The sequence below is a fragment of the Anser anser genome (assembly GCF_964211835.1).
Source record: "Anser anser genome assembly, chromosome: 4".
Taxonomy (NCBI): Eukaryota; Metazoa; Chordata; class Aves; order Anseriformes; family Anatidae; genus Anser; species Anser anser.
In genome coordinates, this window is record NC_139724.1 from 18,692,985 (window position 1) to 18,706,369 (window position 13,385).

The window sequence follows — 13,385 nt, forward strand, 5'->3', positions numbered from 1 at the left end:
ATTACCTTCTAAGCCCTCACAACTAATGCTGCTTCCTGACTTCTCATGCATTGATCAGCTGGAAAAAGTCCTTTCAAGCACATTAAAGTTTTTGGCCACTTTATACTGAAAATTCGAAGATAGCTGGTTATGAGAGACACAGTCACCATGCAAGCAGGACTCTCTGGGCGAAGATGACCAAAGACTATTATTATAGACAAGATTTCTCTATCAAACCAGATACCTTCTTCCCCACATCACTTATAGAAGAGTAAGCTCAAAGAAAAGGAACAGGCAGAATGGCTCAGAGAAGTCACCTGCTCAATTGCTGAAAAACCACAAGGCAGGTCATGTCATTTATAAGCCTACTATAGACAAACCAAGTTTCTCCCCACGGACACATCACAGCATTGTCCTTCCAGCAGGAAACATTCCCCAAGGTCCCCTCTGTTAGCAGGTTCTGGCTGGATAACACTGAGCTCAGACAGAGGCAAGCTTCACATGATACTACAGACATCTTATACTCCACAGAAACCCATGTATTAGTTTCTCCCTTCCCACACTTTCAAAGGAGGATATGGGAGTTTTAAGTTCATTTTACACAGACTTTAATATGCGTGGTGCTCCATTACAGTAATTAAAGAAAGAAGAAGGGACCTATTAAACTGGACAAATGATGATCTTGTCCAAGTTAGCGTACAGGGAACCTGCTTTTAAGATCCATAAAAAGAGGCTGACTGTTTGGAGGCGGGAGGATGGAGGGAAGCATACAGAAAGAGTGGCTGTAGCTACATCTTAAATGTTATTTGCAGATTTGCTCATGGGAAAGTATATGGATACCTTTACAGGTTAACTCCCCAGTACCAGCATTTTGAGAAAGTCCTGAGGGTTTCAGGGCAGAGAACCTGGAAGTTATGTTTGCTTTTTAAAATATTTTGTTTCCCCTTGGAAGCATGTCAATACAACTTTAAAAAGTCAGATGGTAGATAGCAGGAATGATAAAGCTGAAAAGTAATTTGCAGTAACTATGTTTGGTTTATTTCCTGGTTCAGTGTCAGAAAAGAAATTCAGGGATTGCGGGAATGCTTTCTGAAACTAAGTTGTTTTGGTTCTGCTTCGCTAGTATTGTGAAAGGCTATACCACAAAGTTCTGAATTACCAAGTTCATATACACGTTGCCAGCAGCATAGAAAATTGAAACCAAATGGTTTTGGTGGGTTTTTATCTGAAAAGCTCTTCTTTGTGCAATAAACGGCAGCAGTCTTAGTGCGTTATAGCCTGTTCTAGTTTTAACTTGGAAGCTTCTCTGAATTACACATCTAAGTGTAAGATCGAGCCAAAAATTCAATAGAAGGAATTTAGCAATTATAAAGTAACAAGCAAATCAGTATTTCAGAGTATCACTAAAACCTTCTGTGGTTTAATGCAACTTAAGTACTTTTGCTATAGCACATGGGGAATTATTTTCTCTACTTGCAGCACGTCAGAAAATCTTTCAAGATGACCAACTTTTCGGAAGGACTCACTTGTCCAAGATCTTCAAGGAAAAATAGAATTCACAATGTTGAGCTTCTCTTTACCCAAGCTTTCATTATGCTAGTTAAATGCTATGAAAAGCAAGAGGAGGAAGAGAAGCAGCAAGAGAGGAAGAAGCAGTAGCACTAGCTTACATCCATGCAAAAGATAACTAAACAACAGGGCAATAGTTCTGCTAATCAGACGGTACTGACATAAAATCAGAAAAAAAAAAAAGGTACCTAAAGTATCAGAAATAAATGTCAGATCATGACCTACGCTTTAGAAAAGTAGGCAAAAGAATTTGGTTACAAGGATGATTTACATGTCTTTCATTCATTTCTGGAAGTCTAACAGTAAATGGAAAAATAATACTTCTGATATCCCCAAATAGCTCCAATTATGCATAAGACATGACAAAGCTTTCATAGCTAAGACATCATCAACAATGTAAAGTTTCATACAATGGGAAATAATTGAAAGCTATGTTATAATTTTTAGGAAGAAATACAGGTGAAGAAAATCAGAATATGTGCAGGTAAAGCTCCATTCCTTTACAAACTTACTGGTCGATGTAGTCAGCACTATGAGAAAAAAATGCAGTGCTAGACATTTATGTTCTAGGTCTAAAATAAATCATTCCTATTCTTACTTTATACTACTCAAAACCAAAACAACTTCCTGTGACTCAGACTGTCACCGTGCTTCACGTGCATTTGCTCATACCGCTGGCAGTACAATTTGAAGCGACCTTCCATGGGACACCAAAGCTCCTTTGCTTCTCCAGTCCCTCCAGACCTCTCTTCAAGTCAAAGACAGACCTAACTCTTCCCAAACCCTACTACCTCAACTATTAGCGGGATATTACTCTACCACTGTGGTTATGGATATCCAATTAGAAGGCTGTGTGCTTTTGCTGGGAATGAAAACAATAGTCGCTTTCATTTCTGGCTGATTCAAAGCCCTAAATGAAGGCTCCAAAATTACCCACGCTCTCCAGTAAGAGCCAAGGGACTCAAACACTTCATTCTGTGTCTTAAATTTTTGCACGTTTTTACCAATAGAAACAAGAACCAATTTTTAATTCAGCAAAGATTCAAAATTCCAGCCAAGATGCACTAATATGGGTGAACAGTAGTCATCAACCATTTTGGAAAAAGTAATTACAATTATTTCTAGCTTAATGCACTCTTCCAATAACCCCAAAAATATATAATGCTTGGAACATGAGTTTTCTTCTTGTCCTCCTGCAAATCCCCTTTACTGTCTACTGTCTGGGAAAGGGTCAGGGAATTTCCCTAGAACACGTTTCCTACTGGTTTACTATGCTACCTCCAAAAGGTTCATTTTATTCACAAGTGGAAAAAATACGAAAATGTCAATTCCTGCCAAGTAAGGAGGATCTTACAATTGGCATATTATAGGTGGCATTTTTTTCTTTTATTTCTTGTTCATAGGGGAGTTTCCTGCTTCCCAGTCAAAATGACAGCGAATGATACAATCTATTGCTCACAAGCTCTTTATTATTCTGAGAATAATACACACAAATACATTTTGGACAGATGGACTGCTACTCTCCCCCAACATAAATGTCAGATGACATGTGAGATACACGTGACCTACACCATCACTTCTCTTGTTCAGAGCATTCCATGGACTCATTACAGAGCACATTTTCCTGCCCAGTTATCCAAATATGCCCAACAACTGGTTAAGAATTAGCTCAACCAAGCTGTTAGGATTCATGCATTTAAGACTCAACTTGCCAAACTCCAGAACAACCTCGTCTGAATTCAGTGCCGATCCAGTTACAGGCAGTGGGAGCTGTGCTAGGTGACCTCCAGAAGTCCTTTCCATCCTGGATTTAGCTAGCCTGGCTATAGCCTGAAGAAAGCCTGACAGCAAACAACTGCACAGCTACAGAACAAGTTATTTATCCATGCTGCTGGAACATTACCAAGGTACAAGTTTAATACTGAAGTGTTCAAATAGCTTGAACTTGAATAAATTGTAATTCCCTGTTAGTTTAGCTTGATGTAGGGAATAGTTTCATTTACAAGCTACCTCTTGACCACAGTAAATGTATGTACAGTTTTACCTCAAAAAACTTAAAAAATGAATGGAGGTAAGCATCTGTGGGCAGGGTTTCACATGAAAGATATGGCCTGGTAACACAGCAGGGCTTTGATAGCAAAACCAAGCAACTCCTTCCTCTCCTCATCCTACTTCCCCCACCACTGCTTGCCTCACCTGATTTCCATCAGTACAATGTTTACCAGAAAGCAAGGAAAAACATTTAAGAACTTCCTTGACAAAGGACAGGGCAAGTTAACCTGATACAGTTTAATGCATCAAATCCAACTTTGCAGCACCAAAGCATGGCATGAAAAAAATTAAGGGTGATATGTGCTATGAGCATTGGCAGGGGGATAGGAAAGGATATTAAAGAAAAATTATGCTCATGAGCAACACTGAGGTTCCAGTCTTTTCTGATCATAATGCACAAGTCTGAAATATTGTAGTGCTGCTTCATGATTTCATCTTAAGCAGACAGTTTCCAATAGGAAAAACTTGGAAGGTACTCTACTGAATACTGCAATTCTAAGATACAATGAGCTATAGAGAGACATTCTTTAGCTAAAGAAACTTGGGGAGAAAAAGTTTTTATTTCCAATAGCAAATGTCCCCGCTCCATTAAAAAATAAACAGGTGTACTTTCAGAAGCAGAAGTCATAACCAGCCATTCTTCATGTACAGCAATAGTGTCATAAAGCTGCTCTGGATTAATAACCTAAGGGACAATACACCTATACCTATCTCAGTTCTTCTAATACTATGATTACATATAGAAGAACTATAAACTGAGATTCTAAGAGTGGCCACAAGCCTTCCAAAAACTCGGTGATTTACAGGTACCCAGCTCACTAAGCAAATCCTTCACATCAGCAAGACTTAAATCATAGAATGAACTAAATCCACTTTCTTTGAGAGACTCATCCCATAAAGTACTATAGATACAGATTTTATCACATTTCATCACCTGTATGCAATTAAGGGGAGTATTTTGGACTCTTGTATAATCTTGGATTGGGTGGGTAAAAACAGGTTTTGCTGGGTATAGCTGGGTGTGCACACTTTTCAAATTACAGTGTCTTGTAGTGTAGTCATTTATAGCCAGGCTACCTTTGCAATTAGCTATATTGCCACACTTGGTTTTTAAAAAAAGCACATAATTTACAAGAGCATTTCTGAATCTCTACAGTACAATTACAGAATGTAGTTTGCAGGCACCAGATCTGAACAGCAGCATACAGACTAGTTTTGAGATTTTTTCCCACCTCAGTATAGATCAGTCTGAGCTTAATTGGAGACTACTGCTTGAGCTGCTAATAATGTTCTACCCTTCCTAGAAACTGTAAAGATATTTTGTCCAACCTAATTTTGATATAGGTTACATCCTGAAATAGGGCTCCTTCCCCTTGGAATAGCATACAGTTGCTTATTGTAAAAGCTTTGTGCTCGAGCTCTATATTTTCTCCTTTTCACTTTTGAGGAATTTCAGTTGTACTTCCACTAAGTTTTGCTATATAAGCAAACTACAAATAATGTTTAAATACTGTTTCTTCTAATAGAACCACACACCCCTAAATACACTCCTTAAAAGATGGGATTTTAAGATGATTAGGTAAAACCTACCTTTCTTTAAAGCCTCAGAGTAGCGATTTAGATAGAATCACATTTAACACCAAAAAGGCAGCTCTGTACCATCAAAAAAACAAAGATTACATGCAATACCTTAATTTTAAGAAACTAAGTGGTAGCATTCCAGTGAAAAATTCTCTTACCAGAGCTTGATGATAGTACAGTTCCTTTCTGAGAAGGTGCTTTAATTGTGCAGGTATTTTTGTTTTCACTTCCTCTCTTCAAGGGAAACACAGATGGCACCATTTTAACCTTGGATGCTGATACAGCTCGTGGCGTGACTGGGACTTTCTTTGGTGTGTTTTTCCCTTGTGCTGTCCCACCTTTCACAGAAGACATCTGTTTTAAAACAAACAAACCAAAAAAAACACAAATCATGACCACTATGAGAAGCTATTTCCCTTTCTAGCATCTGTAATGAAATACTGACCACACAGGTAAGGGATGTGCTTAGCTGGTTGCTGTTACATGGTCCAACCAAAGCAGTCAGCCACATTGCCTATTCTTCAGAACTTCAACGACTCTCTTAAATGGCTGCCAGTGACACAAAACTAGAAGTTTGAAGATAGTCACTGATAATGACCAACATGTTAAAGAGGTTACAGAGGCCATTTAATGTCACTTCCTTCCTTCCTTGCCCCTCCAAGCTTTAACTGAGCCATGTGATTGTATGACTGTACCTAATCTCAAGATGAATTCTTTACCAAGCATCTACACAAGTTAATGCACTAAAATGTTAGTTGTCATGTACAACCCAAAACTTCCCAGCCACTGTCACAGGTTTCCTGGCCTAGATCTTAGGTCTGGACAGAGGAACATGTAAACCCTTTCACATTCAAGTGCCAAAAACTATCAATTCAGGACAAGTTTAAAACAACTGGTTTATAGGTTTTCTCCTACCTCTACCTTTTATACAGAATTCTTATATATCGTTACCTGTACCATACCCTGCCTACATTACATTGAGTAAAGAGACTTTTGCCAACCCAACCCCAAAGCTCTTCCCTTCTTTCCTACCATTTCTTTTCTTTGAAACCTCTTTCCAAGGTATTTGAAAGCAGCACATTGCTCCTGACAGGTAGCTGACTTGTCTGAAAACGTTTCCCAACCCATCATGCACACATACCTTCTGGCCAGGAAGTTCGCACCTTCCAGTTGGCCGACTGCCCAAAAAAAGGCATCCACCTTCTGCACAAAGAGTGGATCCTGGTTACTCTAACTATTCTAATGAGTCCCGTTATTACTCAAATAAACGAACTCCCAAATTATTCAAAGCAGACGGTGAAATTAAGAAGTTAAAAACACTTCACCAAATTGTCGGTCTTGGGGTTTTGTGTTACATGATATTGTTAATATATGCAGACATTTCTATATGTAAATTTTAGAAGTATGTTTTAGAATTAAATTATGCTTTGAAAGAAAAAAAGATTACTGAAAACAGAAATTTATCTCTAAGATCTACCTAAAATTACAGTACCACTAGAATTATCTTGATAAAAGTGCATATTAGAGGTTATATTTGTAGAAATCTTAACAAGTAACACTACATGATTTTACTAGCTAGACTGAAATTTAGATGTGTGCTTTTACTAGAAATCTTACTGACAGCATTGCATTACTGAGACTTCACGCAAAGCTTTTTATACTATGGAAGAAGATGAAGGCTAAAGACACTAAAAAGCACTTAAAGTAAGCCACTTAAAGGTCAAGTAAAAAAAGTAAGCCCCTTAATGGTCAAGTGCTTACTGTTTAGATAGAAGTTCGGCCAGTTTGTAAAAATTGGCATTTCTTCTCTCCTTTTAACAGGAAGATATTTCAGCCCAGAAATCACTGTTACAACTGCTGTTGCAGACAAAACCCATCCCTCAGTTACCATTCAGCACAGTGCAATGCAGAACCCCCTTTTTTTCAAATGTACAAAATGTATCATCAAATAATTGAATTTTAAAAGCTTACCATGGGAACAGAGCACAGGTCAAACGTTTCATTTGCCACATCTTTTAACAACGGTGCTTCCAGAAGAATTCCCATGTTGTCATTTTGCTCTTTTTCACCTCCCGTCAGGTGGATGTTTTCAGCAGAGGGCTGAATTAACAAGTTTGAACTTTCCATTTTATCGCTCCGCATCTCCTTGGGGTCCTCTACACATGTTGGAAGCACAGCAGAGAGCGAGGAGCATGCTGAAGCGGTAGTGCCTGCCTTGCCAATGTCTTCCGCGTTCTGCTTCAACACAGGTGTCTTTGAAGCCCTGTGGGAAGCGTTTCGGGGATGTGTTGCTGCGTGTACGACTTGGCTAGCGAAGAGGTGTTTGTTAAGATGTAGCTTATGGGGCTTATTCACAGGCAATTCCACTTTAGTATCTTTAGCTAGATCTATTTTCTTTTTCAGTACTTTTACAGAAGGGGACAATTGCCTTGGGGAAGCAGCTAGTGAGGATGAGGAGGCGGCTGACAGCTGGGGGGAGTGGGGAGACTGTTTTAAGTGTGCACCCTCTCTTGGCTGCAGCACAGGCCTAGACATAACCTTTGGCTTGACATTCTTGAAATTAGGTTTGGGAAAACTAACAACCTCAGATTTCCTCGCTTTGGTTATTGTTGACACAACAGGAGACCTGCCCAATGTTTTTCCCATAATTTGACCTGAATTAGCTTTAAGCAAAGGCCTTCTGTTTTGTTCTCCTATGAACACCTCACTTGGTCGCAGTTTAGTAGACTTGTCTCCAAGTTCTGCCACAGCTGGAACAGAAAAAGTTGTATTATTTGATCTCTCCTTAGGAGTTGAAGTAAATAGAGCAGAATCTCTTTCATCAGCCAAAGGACTGAAGACCACAAAAGTTGCTTCACATTTCAGCTCAGGCATAACAGCCCTCTTTAGTTTTGGTACGCTGCAAGGTGTCGTTTCAGACACAAAAGGGGTGTTGTGCATATCTTGAAAAGCAGCATTTCCAGAGATGCTTTGTTCTTTGGTTAAGGGTTCACTGTTTTTCTTTGATACTTGTTCTCCATCACCGTTATCTACTGGTAAAAGGTGCTCGTTATTTACAGGGCTATCCTTGCGTGTTTCAGCAGTGGAATTCCCAGTTTCATCACGGCCAGCAGTATTCTGCAAGGATTTTGCTTGCTGATCTTCATATGTATTAACGCATGGATCATGCGTACAAGCATCTATACATCCAGCAGCTAGTTTTCCAGATGGTGCTTCTGCTTCCTGTGGTGCTGTATCAACGTTGTTAGTGTTTTCTATATAGCGTTCAACACCTGCATAGGCAGGACAACGTACTTCAAGTTCAGAATAGGCATCTGGGCTTCCTGAAGCCACTATCGTAAAGGAGAAATTTGGGATTTTTTCTGAGCTGATTGCACCAAGTTTCTCTCTCGTACATACGTCATCAGAAGAGCGTTCACTCAGATGCACAGCATCATTTTGATCAATTTCCACAGTTCCACCTATAATGCTAGTAACATCCAATGTGCTCAGGTGGCAGCGTACCCTGTCTTTTATCGTGGACTGCACGTTCTGCTCTGAAGCAGGAAGAGGTAATGCACAGTTTGAGTCAGACTGACTGTAAGGCACCAATTGTTCAAGACTCTGATGTTGCATTTCTGCCACAGCCACATTGTCTTTCAGGAAGTTTGCCATTTCTTTCAAGTCATAGTTCAAAGGATACACACAGGTCTGCCCGGTCACAGAAGACTTGCATGCAGCATCTGTATCTCCCAACAGAGCTCCTGTGCAGTTATATTTAGCAGGCATCATCTGTAGATGATGTGTGTCAATATGCTGCTGTTTTAAAAGAATACTTCCAAAGTCACTCTTATCTTCAAGAACAGTATCATCTTCATGCTTAGTCACTATATTTTGGTCAGTTGAATTACCATGCAATTTGGTGGCACAATTGTTTGAGGAAGGTGTAGCTTTGTCACATACGTAATTATTTCCATTTTCATCCCTTATAAGTAAGGAAGACTTCAAGCCATTCTTTGCTTTGTCATCTGACTTTTCAATATTCATTTTGAAAGAGAAATTTTAAACTATTTTCATTTTATGCTTATTTAAAATCCCAGAGAATGCAGACTCTACTGAATATTGCAGAAAAAAAAGCTTTTCCCTGGAACATGTCAACTATCCAAAAAGATATTTAAAAAGCAGTTCCTTGTTTTCATACTTTCCAAGAGGATTCAGAAGTTCTAGAATTAAAAAGAAATAAAAAAAACTATTAGACAAACCAGAACTTTAAGACATTACACATTCTTAAGCTATTAGTTGTGACTTGATTCAAGTGCAGCCATTTTGACCAACTTCCTTTAGGAAGTTAGGCTTTTGCAATGACGATAACCATAAAAGTTTAATTTCCCCAGCCATTTCTCCTCCCATGGGTGCCAAGCAACTTTTGAACTCTTTGGTCCTTTGCAATCAAGGGTGATTTTAGGGCTGCATTCCTAGATTCTTAGCTTCTATACAAGCAAAGAAACAACAAGAAAGTTTTAGTTGTCCAGATATCATCTTCCTGCTGAGACACCAGATGTTCAAATGCCTGCTCATGTTTTCTTCTTCCAACAGCAAGTACCTAACAACGGGGCACGATTCCTCATAAAGCATGTAGTGTTTGGAAGCCAAAAGCTTACATAGGCTCAAAAATAAGATTCTACAACGAAAAATCTGTCCAAACTGAGCACCAGACTGACCGAAGAACCTCTCGGTCACAAGTTGCAAGCAGCTTGGAGAACTCCAGGGAAGAATTGTTGTGTACTTAGCCTGTTTTTATACTCTTCAGCATTTAGCACTGGTTACTGCTGCAGGCAAGACAGAGTTTGGCAGATCTTCAGTCTGACCAAGTATGGTCACATGTATGTATGTTCTTATGTACAAATTTGCATGAAGATAGAAAATTAAGAGGGATCTAAACTGTAATAATGACAAAACGCTGCTGTGTAAGCATATGTTTAGAACAGATACCAGAGAAGAAACATAGCAGCAACACTAAGAATCCTAGTGAAGAAAGAGCTTCAGTGCTCATCCCTCTCATCCCTTGATGAGATGGTAGTGAGCAGTAACAAGCCCAGTGTTTTTCCACTGTGTTGAAGGCCTTTCTCCCTGCATTTTGAGGAAGCATGCACAGCAGAAGCAACTCAAGGTCTTTATGGAGTTTTCCAAAGGTACCTGAGATGAACTGAAGAGAAGACAAGGAGATTCCTAGTTAGCTCGAGGGTTACACCAGTATACTACCCCAGCACTACTGGAGTAGCCAACAGGTAGATGCACATAGAACCCTTTCGGAGTCACTGGAAAAGAATTTCCTACGTAGCAACAGCCTCCATCTTCAATAAAGAAGACACAAGACTAGCAAAGTGGAGGAACAATCCCAATGATGGGTCCTCTACAGTAGAGAAGAGCTGCATATCATCACCTAAAACCTTACAGAAAGGGAAAGAGCTCTCCAGGGGAGAGCAGGGAGGAGGCTGATGTGGCAAAAAGAAAACAAGATTAAACAAAAGCCCTTGCACCTATAAGGACAAGTGCCTAGAAAGCACTGAGACTGCACCCAGGTACCAAAACCACAAGGTCAAGAACGGAGAGAGATTTGAGAGACGAAATACAAAGCACCCAAAGCAGTCCAATGAGCTCTGTAACATGAGTCCATATGAAAGGTCCCTAGTACCAGAAATAAGACCAGAGCACAGCTGAAAGCTAGGCAAGACAGTGCAGATGTGGAGCAGAAATTCAAATCTGTCAGGAAGAAGTGACCCTCTCAGAGCAACAGTGTCTAACCATGAGGGACAGTTCGCTGGATCCATAAGGCAACCAGGATGAAGACTCATTCATTGACAAAGGTCATATGGCAGCTTTTCCCAGCTGAGGAACAAGGAAATTAGACAGGTGTTGAACATCTCCACACATCTGGAGTGTATTTTGTAGGGTCCACAAAGTCTTGAGTATAAATGCAACACTCTAGGTAAGCCTGTTCTAGATCTGCAGGAGGTTGTATGCTCAGAGCAGACCAAACACAGAGATGCTTCTAGCCCACCACCTTTTCTTTACATGGAACTTTTTACCTTCAGTCTGAGACAGATGCTAGAAGACTGTAGAACGTGGAAAACAAGCCACCAAAATAAGACAGTAGCCCTCTCTCTGCTTCTCTCCAACCATTTCCAAAACAAAAGGCACTGAAGATGAAATGCTGGACTAGACAGCTCCTGCTTAAACTCTCCCAGCTCCTTATGGCTGGTCTAGATCCTTTGCACACCCACTATTATTCAGTCCCCACAGACGCATGAACAATTGTAGCACCCTTATTTTAATGCTCCATTATGAAATGGAAGACAGGTTCAAGAGTTCATCCACAAAAGTTGTCCCTGGAGGCAGGACAAGAACCTCTCCTGAATATTTTTCCATTGATTTAAGTCAATCACAGAATCAACTTCTGAAAAATGCTTGCACGCTTTGCTTTCACCGTTGTTTTGACACACATAAACTAGTTTCTACTTGTTTGGAGACAAACCCATAACACACAATACAGCTTGCTCACCTAGTCATGCAACAAGAAGTTAAGAGATTCCATTTTGCTTAGGATTAGCTGAGGTGCAAAAAGCATTCTTACCTCTTTCAAAAGCCTTTGCACTACAGAAAGTGGGGAACTCCACTATGCCAACTAGCAAGACTCAGGTCTCAAGAATTTAAAGAATGACATCTTAGCTTACAGTATGGATTGCTAATACGTCAACATTTGAAACACAAGAGATATGGCTAAGTAAACCTTGATATAATCAATGCTTAAGAAGCTCCAAGAAAAATAAAAGTAGCTTTGAGACCAAATAGAAAAATCAATAAGTGAGTTTAAGTTGCATATACATGTGTACATGTATGGATAGAGTTCTGTTTGCTCAGTCCACCATTAACTAGAACATATACAAAAATATACTTCTGATTTAACTATTTTAAAGCTGATTTTCACTTCAGTAATCCATTAGATCAGCTTCAAATACTGCTTCGTATCCACATTTAGAGTCTAAAAGTGTCTTTCACAGAAAGTGAGACATTTCTAAGGCTTAACTATAGCATATAACAATTTGTAACATAAATTAACATTAGTCCTCAAAAATTTACATTCTGTAACTCTGGAGGCAGGGTTCATATGTTCAGAACATATATTCTTCAGGCTTGTAAGCTTCCTGGTGGCAAGAAGTTCTTTACATTTATGACCTGCTACACTAGGTCAAATGACGTTAACCACAGCCACTACTTCCTCTATGGGTGGTCAGTAGCAGATATGCAGACAAAATATTTGCCCTTCCCAAGAATATTCTTTCCCAAGAATACATTGGTCCTGACAAACTAATGGACTTAGGGAATTCTCTGAACTAAATACTACTATTAAACTCATTTTGAGTTTATTTATCAGGCCTCTAGTCTTTTCCCTTCCTCACCATACATGTAAGAGCTTGTGGGAATAGAAGCACTGCTTTGGAAAACAAGGGAAGGGAGCTTGGCAAGCAAATTCTAAAGACAAGAGGTGAGCTGCCAGTGGCCCCAGATTCAGGAGAAATACACTACAACATGCAGAACAGGGTTCAGAGCAAGATTTTGCAGCTTCTAATAATCTACAAGGCTAGGGCCGTTTGCATGTGCACTGTAAAAGTACCAGGGGACAGAGTGTGACTGATGCAGTGATGGGTAAATTAGAGCCAAAACCATAGCAATTAGTATAAATAAGTCAATCTGCAAGTTTCCAAATTACTACAAGAACGCAAGTCAGCTTGCAGTACTCTCACAAGGCACGCAGTAACAATTAGGCTTTTCCTGGTGCTCCATCTGGAGCTGGGTGCTTTCAGCCACGTAGTCCTAGCACTCAGTCCAACCCACCAGCTATATTGGCACATTCGGTACCACAGCGGGTGGTGTGGGAAGATCTGAAAGCCAAGGGTGCACTCCTACGAGCAGGAAGGCAGGCTAGAAGTGTTCCTGTGTAACTTGAGCTATTTCCCATCCTGATGAGTCTGGGTCCGTGCTAATTCATGCTATGAGAAAAGAGGATGTTAAGCTTCTGGAACAACTTTACCCAAACATTTATAACATTACAAGTGCAACATGCTCCTAGAAGTGAATTACAAGAAGTGCTCATCTGGTAATATCACCACTTGCCTAAGAACACACAATACCATCAGTGTTGGCACTATAACTAAGCAACTTCT

General features: G+C 39.8%; 1 protein-coding gene across 6 annotated transcripts in view; it reads right to left on the reverse strand.

Moving 5' to 3' along the window:
• MTUS1 (microtubule associated scaffold protein 1) overlaps positions 1-13,385 on the reverse strand; it is a 115,060-nt gene that overhangs the window by 77,589 nt on the left and 24,086 nt on the right. For all 6 annotated transcript variants that reach the window (XM_083833505.1, XM_083833503.1, XM_083833504.1 and 3 more), the window contains exons 2-3: positions 7,153-9,383; positions 5,340-5,535 (exon numbers count right to left, since the gene is read on the reverse strand). In XM_083833505.1, the coding sequence (XP_083689631.1) occupies positions 5,340-5,535; positions 7,153-9,207 (2,251 nt within the window). In that variant the 5' untranslated portion in view covers positions 9,208-9,383. The remainder of the gene's footprint in view (positions 1-5,339; positions 5,536-7,152; positions 9,384-13,385) is intronic.